The following is a 12873-nucleotide window of genomic DNA, read 5'->3' on the forward strand; positions in this document are numbered from 1 at the left end:
CTTTTCAGAGTCATGTATAGGTTTCTGTTAAGTAAATCTCGTGCCCAAGGCTGAATCAAAAGCAAGCCTGCTGTCTTCATATTCAGGGCTCCAGATCCAAATCGACTGATATTATGATATTATCATGAAGGCCCATCAGTTATTTCCTAAATGTTCCACGCCCCCCTTTACTTGCTTAAAATGTTGAAAGACATATTATTGTGTCAAGATTTCAAAACACACTTTCCTTTAGTGCTGGCTTCAAAGATACAGTAGGATGATGTCTTAATGACATAAATATTTCATTTCTTTTGAATTTTTCATGTTAAATGTACAGTTCACATGAATAATAGAAACTAGCTCAAACACACCATTCACAGTTACATTTTGCATTACATTTTCAGTAATCTGTTGCACATTCGGAAGGTATGCAGGTCTCTGAAAATAAAAGTCTGCCTAACATAAGCTCTTCCTCTACAATTTCTGGCACTAAGAACAGACATTTTATTCTAATGATTTATACAATAGGGTCTGATTTCCTCTTTAAATTCTAATTTACATGTATCATAAACCCATAGTTTAAAAATCAAGTGGTCTGAATTGTCTGAAGCTTATTGAAGTATGTTTCTTTTGTAGAAGTGAATTATTCATTCAAAAGAGACTGTGCCTCACAATGAGTTCTGAGACTGTGATGTGGAGATGCAGAGAGATGGAGGTGGGGGAAGGTCAATGGCAGAGCACTAATTTCAGCGAGACCTTCAATATCTGCACCCTTTCCCCAACCTCATTGAAAACCACTGCCAACTTTCAGTTTCCATAAATAGGTGTGTAGTTGGCGGCACCACCATTAAGGTTAATCAGGTCAAAACTGTGAGAAACTCACGTCCTTTTCTTGGCCAGCTTCAACTGTGCATGAATGCACTAAAAAACTCAGAGAGACAATATTTATGTAATATGAATACACAAATTTATATGAGCAGATTTCCAAAAGTTCATGGAAGAAAGAAGTTATTTTGAAGGTTTATTTTGGTGCAAAAAAAAATTTGATATTGATACAAGAAGAAATCTTCAAAAAATTCATGGTAAATTTGTACTGCGAAAAAACTATATAGGGTTTTTTTTTAAATTTTTGCACTGTTTATCATTCAATTCCATTTACATGAACTTTTTGAAGTACGCTCACCTACTGCGACACAGAAATCTTTTTATTCAGTTTTGTTCAAATTCACATACAAACCAAAGAAAATTTCACTTGAAGAATACATTAGATTTCAAATCAAACATCAATGATTGACCTTTTACTTCAAAATACACCACTTTAAAATAAAGTCCACTGTTAGCCTTTAAGTTTTTCATAAATGTTCCTTAGCAAATGGAAGAAGTTCCCATTTATTCTTACTCTACCAAGAGTGCTTTTAGCAAGAATGTGTGTTGGATTTTATGAAATTCCTTTGCAAGTCCAATTGATATGATCATGTGACTTTTCTTCATTTACCCACTGATGTGGCAGATGACAGTGTCTGGTTTTTAAATACTGAACCAACCTTGAACATATGGAATAGATACCACTTGGCTATCATGTGAAAATCTTTTCATGCATTGTTGACTTCTATTTTTATTGAAGATTTTGTATCAAATATGCATATGTGTGAAAAAAAATTGGCTCTCTAGTTTTCCTTTCTTCTAATGCCTTTTTCTGGTTTTGGTATGAGGGTAGTGCTAGTCACATAGGAATTAGGAGAATTCCTTATACTTCTGTTTTCTAGAAGAGATTTGGTAACCTGGTATTATTTCTTCCCTAAATGTTAGAATTTACTGATGAAGCCATCTGTCTATGGTCTTTTCTTGGTTTGGGAAGATTATTAATCACTGATTATTTTTAAGTAGGTACAGGGCTATTGAAGGTATCTTTTCCCCTTGTGTGAGTTTTGGAAGTTTGAGTGTTTCAAGAATTGGACCATCTCATTTAAGTTATTAATGGTGGCTGAGGAGTTGTCCATAGCACTCCTTCACTACATTTTTTTAATGTCCACTGGGTGAGTAGTCATGGGTCTTGTTTAACTCCTGATATTGCTGATTTGTGAATTCCCCTTTTTTCTTAGTTAACCTCATTAGAAGTTTATTAGCTAACGATCTTTGTCAAAGAACCAACATGCAATTTTGGAGATTTTCTCTAAGGTTGTTCTGTTATCTATTTCATTGATTTCTGCTCTGAGGCTTATTATTTCTTGTCTTCAGCTAGTTTTGCTTTAAGCTGCTCTTCTTTGTCTAGTTTCCTAATGTGGGAAGCTTGAGTTATTGATTTTATATCTTTCTTCTTTTCTAATGCATGCCTTTCGTGATATATATCTTGCTGCAAATACTGCTTGCACCCCACAAATTTGATAAATTTCATTTAGTTCAGAATAGTTTTCTAATTTTTTTGTATCTTTATGTTTTTTGTTTGTCTTTGTACCTTTATGAAAGATAATTATTCAATCTTCAAATTAATATTATACAAATTCATCATTTTTGCTGCTTTAGAGAACAAAAGAAAAGTGCCTACATTCTCCAAAGGGAGTATAATGGTATTTTCCCTCCTCCCCACTATTTAGAAGGATAGTAATTCTTCTAATTTTTAAGCCCAAGTTAAGTTTCAAGAACATTTCAAAAAAACTGTTTTGGTGACAATGTCTCAACAAAAAGCCTCTCTATATCTCAAAAGCTTCAAGTAGTGTCAATAAACTAACTAGTTAAGAAAAATAACTGATACCCACTGCATGTTTAAAGGCCTTTTGGGCTGTGTTTAGTCGTCCACAGGCTGCTGGTGTATCTTGCAAGGGGTCAAATGGCACTGGGGAGGGGAAAAGACATTTGCTTTCCATTCTTGTATGCTCGTAACAAGCGATAAAACAGCAAAGTCACTCCAGTTAGCTTGTCCTCATCTGTGCTTTCTGCCAGCACAAGTCCATTTAATGAATTTTGAAGATTTGGAATATCTGAACCTAGGAAAGGATTTATGTTTTCCTGCTGCGAACTCCAATTGACTGGGCTCCGATTACCTTTCAAAATACCAGTGCACTTCCAATTGTCCATATCCATACTATCAGCTTTCCACAATCACACACAGCCACATCTCCTGAAGATGCTAGCACTGTTCCTGCTATATTCCAGCTCACACACCAGACCTGAGAGAATTGTGGATATCAAACTGAGCCACTATATAGATATAAAATTTTGTTGGCGCACCACATGAGGTAAGTTCTTTCCTCAAAGGTTTTAGTGTAAAAATCCTCACGTCTTTGGCTGCTATTGCTGGAATATGGAAAGATCTCCCCAAGTCTGGAGCAAATGCAATATCAAGTACTGGATCAGTGAGTGTCATGACACTTTCAGCTTTTGCATATTTCCTGGTATTTTCATTATATTCAAAAATCTGAGCTTTGGCCGCTGCACTTGGATTACTGTCATCACTTCCTACAGCTACATGGGAGAAGGAGCAGAAGAGCTTGAAGAGTTAAAGAGATACAAATACAGCTTAGCTTGAAAGGTTCCAAGAGATACAACTACAGCCTAGCTTGAAGGGCTCCAAGAGATACAACTACAGCTTAGCCTGAAGAGTTCCAAGAGATACAACTACAGCCTAGCTTGAAGGGTTCCAAGGGTTACAACTACAGCTTAGTTTCTGTGAGATCTCCCGCTGCAGGGACCACTGGTCGAGACTCCTAACATCTGGGGCCCTCCCATCTCCTCACTGCACCATCTGCTGAACAAGTTGCTTACATTAAGACCGTACACTTGGGAGCAAACTTCACATCAGAAGTGCTGCTATCCACTAGAGCTGTCCTCTGAACCCAGGGACTCTGTTCTCACAGTTTACCATTTGCCTACACTCACGCAGCAGCTGCAAAGAACAAGAAGCCAAAGCCTGTGCAAACTCAGGACGGGCACAGGTCACATCCACGCAGCTCCACTCTGTGTCTTCCTGCTAGTGGTACAATGCCACTCCTCACCTCCACTTTTATCTCTGACCTTGCTCTAGTTGCGGGAGCAGGTCACCATCCCCTGGCCACTGAACTCGACAGAGCCATCAAGGTGAGATCCTTGCGGCCGCAGACATGGCTGCCACCACAGGCACTTCCACCGGACACCCCCAGCCACAGCTGTGGTGCAAGGCTTGCTGGGACCCCGCCCTTCTCATTCGCTTGCAGGCTGCTTCTGGGTTATTTATAAGTGTGTTGCTAATAGGAGTCACTGTGCACTTACTCCCCATGTAGAATCTCTGTTCTTAATGTGTTGTACTATGCGAATTAACGGTAAAACTAGTCTTCAAACAATACTTTTCACTTTGTGTGTCTGTGTGGGCGCAAACTGTTGAAATCTTTACTTAGTATATACTAAGTTGATCTTCTATATATAAAGATAATTGAAAGTGAATCTTGCCGGCGCCACGGCTCACTAGGCTAATCCTCCGCCTTGCGGCGCCAGCACAAGGGGTTCTAGTCCCGGTCGGGGCACCGATCCCTGTCCCGGTTGCCCCTCTTCCAGGCCAGCTCTCTGCTGTGGCCAGGGAGTGCAGTGGAGGATGGCCCAGGTCCTTGGGTCCTGCACCCCATGGGAGACCAGGAAAAGCACCTGGCTCCTGCCATCGGATCAGCGCGGTGTGCCGGCCGCAGCGCACCTACCGCAGCGGCCATTGGAGTGTGAACCAATGGCAAAGGAAGACCTTTCTCTCTGTCTCCCTCTACTGTCCACTCTGCCTGTCAAAAAAAAAAAAAAAAAAAAAGAAAGTGAATCTTAATGAAGAATGGGATGGGAGAGGGAATAGAAGATGGGATGGTTTGCAGGTGGGAGGGTGGTTATGGGTGGGAATTGCTATAATCCAAAAGTTATACTTTGGCCGGCGCCACGGCTCACTAGGCTAATCCTCCGCCTTGCGGCGCTGGCACACCGGGTTCTAGTCCCGGTCGGGGCACCGATCCTGTCCCGGTTGCCCCTCTTCCAGGCCAGCTCTCTGCTGTGGCCCGGGAAGGCAGTGGAGGATGGCCCAAGTGCTTGGGCCCTGCACCCCATGGGAGACCAGGAGAAGCACCTGGCTCCTGCCTTCGGATCAGCACGATGAGCCGGCCGCAGCGGCCATTGGAGGGTGAACCAACGGCAAAGGAAGACCTTTCTCTCTGTCTCTCTCTCACTGTCCACTATGCCTGTCAAAAAGTAAAAAAATAAAAAAAATAAAAAAAACAAAAGTTATACTTGGTAGATTTATATTTATTAAATAAAAGTTTTCTTAAAAAAAAAAAAAAAGTGTGTTGCTTAATCCCAAAGAGTTGGGGATTTTTCCACATATCGTCCTGTCACTGATTTCTGGCTTAATTCCTTCATGGTGTGACAACATACTTTTTTTTTTTTTCACAATTTCTATTCTTTTAAATTTGCCAAAGTGCGTTCTTTGGGCCAGAATTTGCCCAAACTGCAGAATGCTCTGTGTGAGACTGAGAAGACTACGGCTTCTCTGGCTGCTGAAGCCTCATGAATAAGTCTTAAATCTAAACACGATTAGAGAACTATTCTTTTTTTTTTTTTTTTTTTTTTTGACAGGCAGAGTGGACAGTGAGAGAGAGACAGAGAGAAAGGTCTTCCTTTGCCATTGGTTCACCCTCCAATGGCCGCTGCGGCCGGCGCACCACACTGATCTGAAGCCAGGAGCCAGGTGCTTCTCCTGGTCTCCCATGCGGGTGCAGGGCCCAAGCACTTGGGCCATCCTCCACTGCCTTCCCGGGCCACAGCAGAGAGCTGGCCTGGAAGAGGAGCAACCGGGCAGAACCGGCACCCCGACTGGGACTAGAACCCGATGTGCCGGTGCCGCAAGGCGGAGGATTAGCCTATTGAGCCGCGGCGCCGGCCGAGAACTATTCTATAAAAAAAATACTATATGGGATTATCCTAAATTTTCCACATACTAGGGCTAGGTGTAAAGGCAAGAAAATAGGCAGCATCTAAAACTGAATACTTTATTCACTCATTCAGGAGATGACTTAATACACACCACATTTTAGTAACTATTTACAAATGAATTGTTCTGTGTCATACTTTAGATAGCCTTTATGCTCTTGCAATTTGACGTGAACTAGAAATTGAGCAGATACGCTATTCTATATGTGAATTCATATGCTAGGAATACACTCAAAGTAATTTTTTCTATAATTATGATTACAATTGAAAGGATGAAAGCCTCTGTGCCAGGTTTTCTAAAAGATGTAAGGGCAATGCTTGCCAAATGCAAAGAGGAAGACATTTCATTTTAAGTCTCCTAAGAGATTATTAAAAATAACATTTTATAAAATCTACTTCTAAGGGCACTTGAAATTTTTCATTATAGGACACCAGCTTCTAATTTAAACATAATTGAAGAGACGACACTGGCAATAAATTACAAAGGAATAGAAGTAAGAGCAGATGCCACTGACGGTAGGTTTCTACAGCTCTCTTTCTGGATACTACAAGTTAATGAGACTCCAGACAGGAGGTTCACATTTTCCAGCCACTCCTCTGATGCCAAAATTCCACTTACATAATTTAGCAACATCCCCCCAAGAAAATCCACAAACAACTGAATAAATAAGAGCTGAAAAGTAATGTAGAAAAGTCAACTAACACAACTCTAAACAACTCAACCAAACACAATGAACTCATCAACTAGGCTCTAGTAGAACTGTACCCAAACCAGGCCACAGGTGACACCCACTCTTGGTTCTAAAGATCACCATGAGCCAGGGTGCTGAGACTCCGACTATATTGATTCTAAATTAGTGATGCGTTCTGAAACTTCTTCTTTATGTCCTATCCCAACTCTTTCTATTATAACTTAAATTAATCAACTATTATTGCAGCTTTGACAACCACATAATTTCCATTCCAGTAATATGTTTGAATAGAACTAATTCTGGGCAGTTACTCATGTGAATAGGAATCAAGACAAGGGTCATGTAATGCAGTTTTGGTTTTCAGTCCAACTAGTGGAATTTGCTAAGAATAAGAAGATTTTGAAATCACAGCCTAATTCTTAAGTGTAGTAATTTTTTAGAAAATTACCTTTTGTTGAATCATCCTCTATTGGCTGTTTGAACAATGTAATGTCCTTGAAAGTGCACAGGAACAATACCACTTTTTCATGTTCATTTCTTATTGGTGCAATTTGCATATAAAACCAAACAGGGGTTCCTGTAACAGAGAGTAAGAAAGAGAAAAAAAGAACAATGGAGTGTGACATGGCCACAGCAAATGTTTCTCCTCTCGCCTTTCCCTTCCTTCAACCCGTATGCCAGGAAGCAGAAACAAAACAACCCTCTTTTAGTTGCTGCAAAAAGAAATTTTTTTAAAAAAACCTTTAATTTTGTATCAACCAGTAATTGTTCAAATGCAATAGATGTACTTTTAACCAAAAAAAGTCAAAATTGTTCATCTGCAATAAATATGCGTTTTAACCAAAAAATGTAAAAAATGAAATGGAGGGCTATTTCATAAGGCAGGAACACAGTGACAGTCTTGCCTCTTAAGTCATGCCAACATCACCTTTAGGTCTGGGTCCCTAAGCCACTGTTGCGTTCACTGCGTCCCTTTGGATAATCTCCCCAAGTATGATCATTCCCACATGCATCGCTCGTCCTGTGTCACTGTGACTAGTGTTTCCCATTCGCTGAAACAGCAGTACCTGATGCTCTGAGAAACAGCCCTCTTGGAGGAACATCAAACCTGTATGCTGGTCCTACAGCTTTGACTACGTCCCCAACTCAGAGTGAGAGAGAAGGGGGACATCAACCGCATGTGAGGCCTGCTGTATACCTGAAACTATTCAGGAAAAAGAGAGAGAGAGAGAGAGAGAGAGAGAGAGAGAGAGGCTCACAGTCCTCGAGTCTCAGGCAGTTTCAAGAACCACTGCTTCCTCCCCCCCACCTCAAGGCATGAAGCTAGGCTCTTGGCACACGCTTCAAAGAATGGATACTACAGACTCCAGAGAAGAGAGGGTTTCAGTGCATTCAAGTCTTAATATTTGGAGCAGCCAGGACCTGGCATATTCAAATAATAAATATGTGAAAGCACAAGAAATACTATCAAGAGAATAAGTATCCATTAAATGATAAGACAGAGAAGGACTGTCCCATCGGAATCAAAAGACACATTTTCTGTGTTTTCTCTGAGCCAGAAAAGCCTCTCCAAATAGTCCATTTGAAAGACAAAGGTTGTTGTTGCTGTTTATTGGTTTGTTTTTGTTGGTTTGTTTGTTTGTTTTTCAGGTCTAAGACTTGGGGAGTAAAATAGGCAGTTGTTGAAAGTGTGTCAGTGAGAGCTGTGGACTCTTCCTGGCTGCCAAAGAAAACCAATTAAGAAGCAACTCCCTAACCATAACCGTGGCTTAAAAAAGAAATATCACCTAGTGCCACCACAAATGGGATTTGTCCTTTAGAAAAGATGAGGTGGTTTAACACCCAGGTTCAAGAGGTCAGAGAACTAGATAGAGATGTCCATGGGAACATTCAGCTTTGACAAGCCCCGTCCTTTGCCACCCCAGAGGGGCCACGGAAGGACACAGCCCTTTCCAAAAGGATTGCAGGATAAGACAGGGACCTCAAAGCCAATCACAGCATCTCCCACAGAGGCATGCCCTTGGTCTTCTGTTTCTTATTTTACACAGCGTGTCTAGGAGCCCTGAGTGATGTGCACAGTTCTACAAATCACCAGACCCAGACGATCATGGGTGCAGTCCAGGGCTGCTCCAACACAGTGAGCCGGAGGCAGTGGGATCAGACACAAAGAGAAAAGGTGCATTAAAAACAAGCCATTTTCCAAGGTCTGCTAGAAATTGGAACAGAAAGAGACAGTGTTCCATTTCATGCCCTCCTATGAAAACAGTGACTTTTCAAATTCTGGGAGAGTCAGGGCTGTCACTAAAGACGCTTTCAAATATCAAAGCAGATTTCCTTTTTTTTTTTTTTTTTACAAGTTTTCAAGTCACAGCACCAGATCTGCCCAAGTAGGCTGCATACTTATCAAGCAGATGGTGAAATTTCCTTCCTGGTCTGGATTTGGGTCTCAGGGACATAGGGAGTCTGGGGGTTGGGTAGACAGAGCTGCTGTCACCAGAAACCCAGAGCAGTGCCCTGGCATTGATGGTGGGGGGTAGCCCAGCTCTCACACTGCTGTCTTGGTGTATCAAAAAGGAGCCAGTGAAAATAGTCATCCAGAGCTGCCATCTCCTTCCCCACTGTAGACAGAGTCCCCTACTATTCAGAATATTGGATCTAAAGAAAAGAGGCCACCAACTAAAATGTCAACTGTGACACATATTGAATCAGATACCTCAATTCCCCCATCTGCAAAATGGTGTTTAACCCAATTAATTCATGCAGGGGTTGGGAGGACCTGGCATTCAGGTATTTTCTAAATAATTCTCTACAGACATGAATTTTTCCAACAATAAAAAGTCACAAGGGAGCAGGCATTGGTTTAGTTGTTAATATGTCACATGTCAGAGTACCTGATTTTCAGTCTTGGCTCTGGCTATAGACTCCAGGTTCCTGCTAATGCAGACCCTGGGAGGCAGTGGTGATGGCTCTGGTTCCTGCCGCCCACGTAGGGGACCTGTGTTGGGTTCCAGACTCTAGCATTTGGCATTAGCCCAGCCCCAGTCATTGCAGTCATATGAGGGAGTAAACCAGGGTCTCTCTCTCTCTCTCTCTCTCTCTCTCTCTCTCATCATGCTTTTTTTAAAAAAAATTTATTTTATAGATTTATTTATATATTTGAAAGGCGGAATTGCAGAGAGAGAGACGGAGAGAGAGAGAGGTCTTCCTAAATGGCCACAACAGCTGGAGCTGGGCCAATTCGAAGCCAGGAGCCAGGAGCTTCTTCTGGATCTCACACATGGGTGCAGGGACCCAAGGACTTGGGCCATCTTTCACTGCCTTCCCAGGCCATAGCAGAGAGCTGTATCAGAAGTGGAGCAGCCGGGACTCAAACCGGCACCCATATGGGATGCCAGCACGGCAGGCAGCGGTTTTTCCTGCTACACCACAGTGCTGACTCTTCAAGTGATGTTTTTTAAAGTCATGAGAATATACTTTTTCAGAAAATGCTCAAAAAACCTTCAGCAAACTAATTTATAAGATTTTAAAGCTGCTTTTATATAGTAGAACTCTGTTCTAAGACACAAGTAATACCTAACCTTTATATTAAAACAGAAAACAAAAGCAAAATCAACGTAAATAGTACACATAGAGTAGACATGAGTTTTAATCCACAGTGTTATGGGAAAACTTTATGAGCCACAAGCAAACACCTGTACATATGCAGACAGCCAACTGGACAGAACTGCAAAGAACAGGACAGTCCAGAGCAAAGCTCAGGTAACAAGACCAATCTATTCCTATAAGGCAAAAAAGCAGACTCCTAAAAGTAGTGAATTCGGGGCTGGCGCTGTGGTGTAGCAGGTAAAGCCACCACCTGCAGTGACAGCATCCCATATGGGCGCTGGTTCAAGTCCTGGCTACTCCACTTCCGATCCAGCTCTCTCTGCTATGGCTTGGGTGGATGGAGACCTCTCTTTTCTCTCTCTCTCTCTCTCTCTCTCTCTGCCTCTGCCTTTCTGTAACTCTGCCAAATAAATAAATAAATCTTAAAAAAAGAAAACCATATGGAAAAGGAGTTTTTGTGATGCAGCTCTCCTCACAGTTTATCAAGATCTTTTTGGACTTGGTGAGAAAGACTCAGCACTTACAACCTGCCTTTCCTTGTGAAGAAGAGGGAGCCGGTATTCAGAATGGATTGTTTTCTAGATGACAAGCCAACAGACATGTGGCTATGACTGCAAACAAATAGCCCTTTGGCCTCGATTCTAAAATGAAAGATGATAAGTCGTTCCTTAGGTAAAATCACTGCAGACAAATGTACCCATTGTCAAGTGCACTGTTCTGAAGCAATGCCTACAGTTGTTTTATCCCTTTGCTAGTCTATTAATAAAAAAGGAAATCTAATTTTAACTCCAAATATTCCATAGAGAACAAATGTTTGAGGAAAACATAGATGATAAATTACATTGCACAAGAACCAACAGGCACTGAATGTGAACCAAATGTCCTCTGTTGAAACTAGAATATTTCTCAAAGATGAAAAGATTGGTAACTATCAATTTCCACTGAAGATAATAAGAGATGTTGTGACCACTTATGATTAATACTAAAATAACTGAGCTGTCTTATTAAATTGTTGTTCATTAAAAGAGAGAAAGAGGATGAACAAGGGAGGAGGGAAAGGCAATGTGATTATGCAAAAAAACCCAAACTGGAAAGGGAACCTGATGGTTGGTTTTTCTGTTTGCTCATTTTTTTCCCCTCCAAATTCTGATAGAGAATCTTTAACAATAGGTCTTGTGTGACAGACATTTGGGGGATCTTTTTGTTTTGTTTTTTATTAGTTTTACTTATTTGAAAGTCAGAAGTGACAGAGAACGTCTATCCTCTGGGCCCCTCCACAAACTCCTGAAACAGCCAGGACTGGGCCAGGCCAACAGCAGGACCTGGTAAATCAATTTGGTTCTCCCACATAGATAGCCAGGACCCAACCATTTGGGCCATCACTGGCTGCCTCCCTGGGTACACACGAAGGAAGCTGGGTTGGAAACAGAAGCAGGACTCCATCCTATATACTCCAGTGTGGAATATGAGCACCCCAAGGGCAGCTTAAACAGCTGCACTACAACATCTGTCCTCATAATGGACCACTGGACCACGTGCAACTCCTGTGCTACAGCACAACCCGCAATAGTCAATACAGATTTACCAGATGGATGTTCTGAAAATAATGATTACTTACACTAAAGAAACTGTCTACCAAAAGGCTACATTAGTAAAGAGTCACTCCAAGTACCTCCCACACAGTCACATTATCTGCATTCATGCGGAAAGATAATGGCAAATACTCACTGTTACAAATCATTTTAGCTTTTACCCATGAAAAGAAACTGATGAATCTCTTTGTCACTTTAGCTATTGTTGCAAAACTATAGGTTCTTTTTGAAGAATATTGATGACAAAATATTTGGTGACTGACACAAAAAGAATTACATTTAGAGGCAACTTACAGGCATAGAGAAAACATCTGCAAGCCATATTCCAACAAAGCGTTAATATCCAAACTCTCAAGGAGTTCCACAGAAAGGGGATTTCCAAATGAGCAAGGAGTCTGAGTCAACAGAAGCAATGTAGATGGCCAACAAGTACCAGCAAAATGTTCAGCATCGTCATTCTTTAGGGAAATGCAAAATTAACACTCCACAGCAATAGCACCTCACTCATCTCCAAACGGCTATTATCAAGATGGAAGATAAGCTTTGGTGAGAACGTGGAGTGAGCAGAACCCTTGCATAGTGTTGGTGGGGCTGTAAATTAGAACAATCATTAGGGAATACTATGGAGGAACCTAAAACAACTAATTCTAGAATTACCACATGATCCAGCAATCCCACTGCTGTGTGTTTGCCCAAGAGATTGAAATAAGAATGTTGAAGAGACGTGGGCACTCCAGTTCACAGCAGCACTACTTACAACAGCCAGGACCTGGAACCAGCTGAAGTGTCCATCAACAAACGAATGGAGAAACGAAAATGTGGCACACACTTAATAGAACACCATTCTCCTTCAAAAAGAAAGGAACCACATCATTTGTCACAACCTGGATGGAACTGGACAATATTATGCTGGGTGAAATAAGCCAGGCACATCAAGAAAAATACTGCATGTGCTCACACAGAAGTGGAATTTAAAACAATCGAACTTGTAGAAGCAGAAAGTGGAATGATGGCTCACCGAGGCTTAGAGGGATGGGAAGACGGTGGGCACAGGGTACAAAGCCTAAGTTAAA

At 41.4% G+C, this 12873-nt stretch overlaps 1 protein-coding gene and 1 pseudogene across 1 annotated transcript in view; both read right to left on the minus strand.

Annotated features, from left to right (window-relative positions):
• Window positions 1-12873, minus strand: part of KCNH5 (potassium voltage-gated channel subfamily H member 5) — a 362743-nt gene that overhangs the window by 299396 nt on the left and 50474 nt on the right. Inside the window, exon 4 of the mRNA XM_062181546.1 lies at window positions 7051-7179. Coding sequence (XP_062037530.1) covers window positions 7051-7179 — 129 coding nt within the window. The remainder of the gene's footprint in view (window positions 1-7050; window positions 7180-12873) is intronic.
• LOC133751681 (nucleoporin SEH1-like) lies at window positions 2900-6544 on the minus strand (annotated as a pseudogene).

The sequence above is a fragment of the Lepus europaeus genome, chromosome 22 (genome assembly GCF_033115175.1).
Source record: "Lepus europaeus isolate LE1 chromosome 22, mLepTim1.pri, whole genome shotgun sequence".
NCBI lineage: Eukaryota > Metazoa > Chordata > Mammalia > Lagomorpha > Leporidae > Lepus > Lepus europaeus.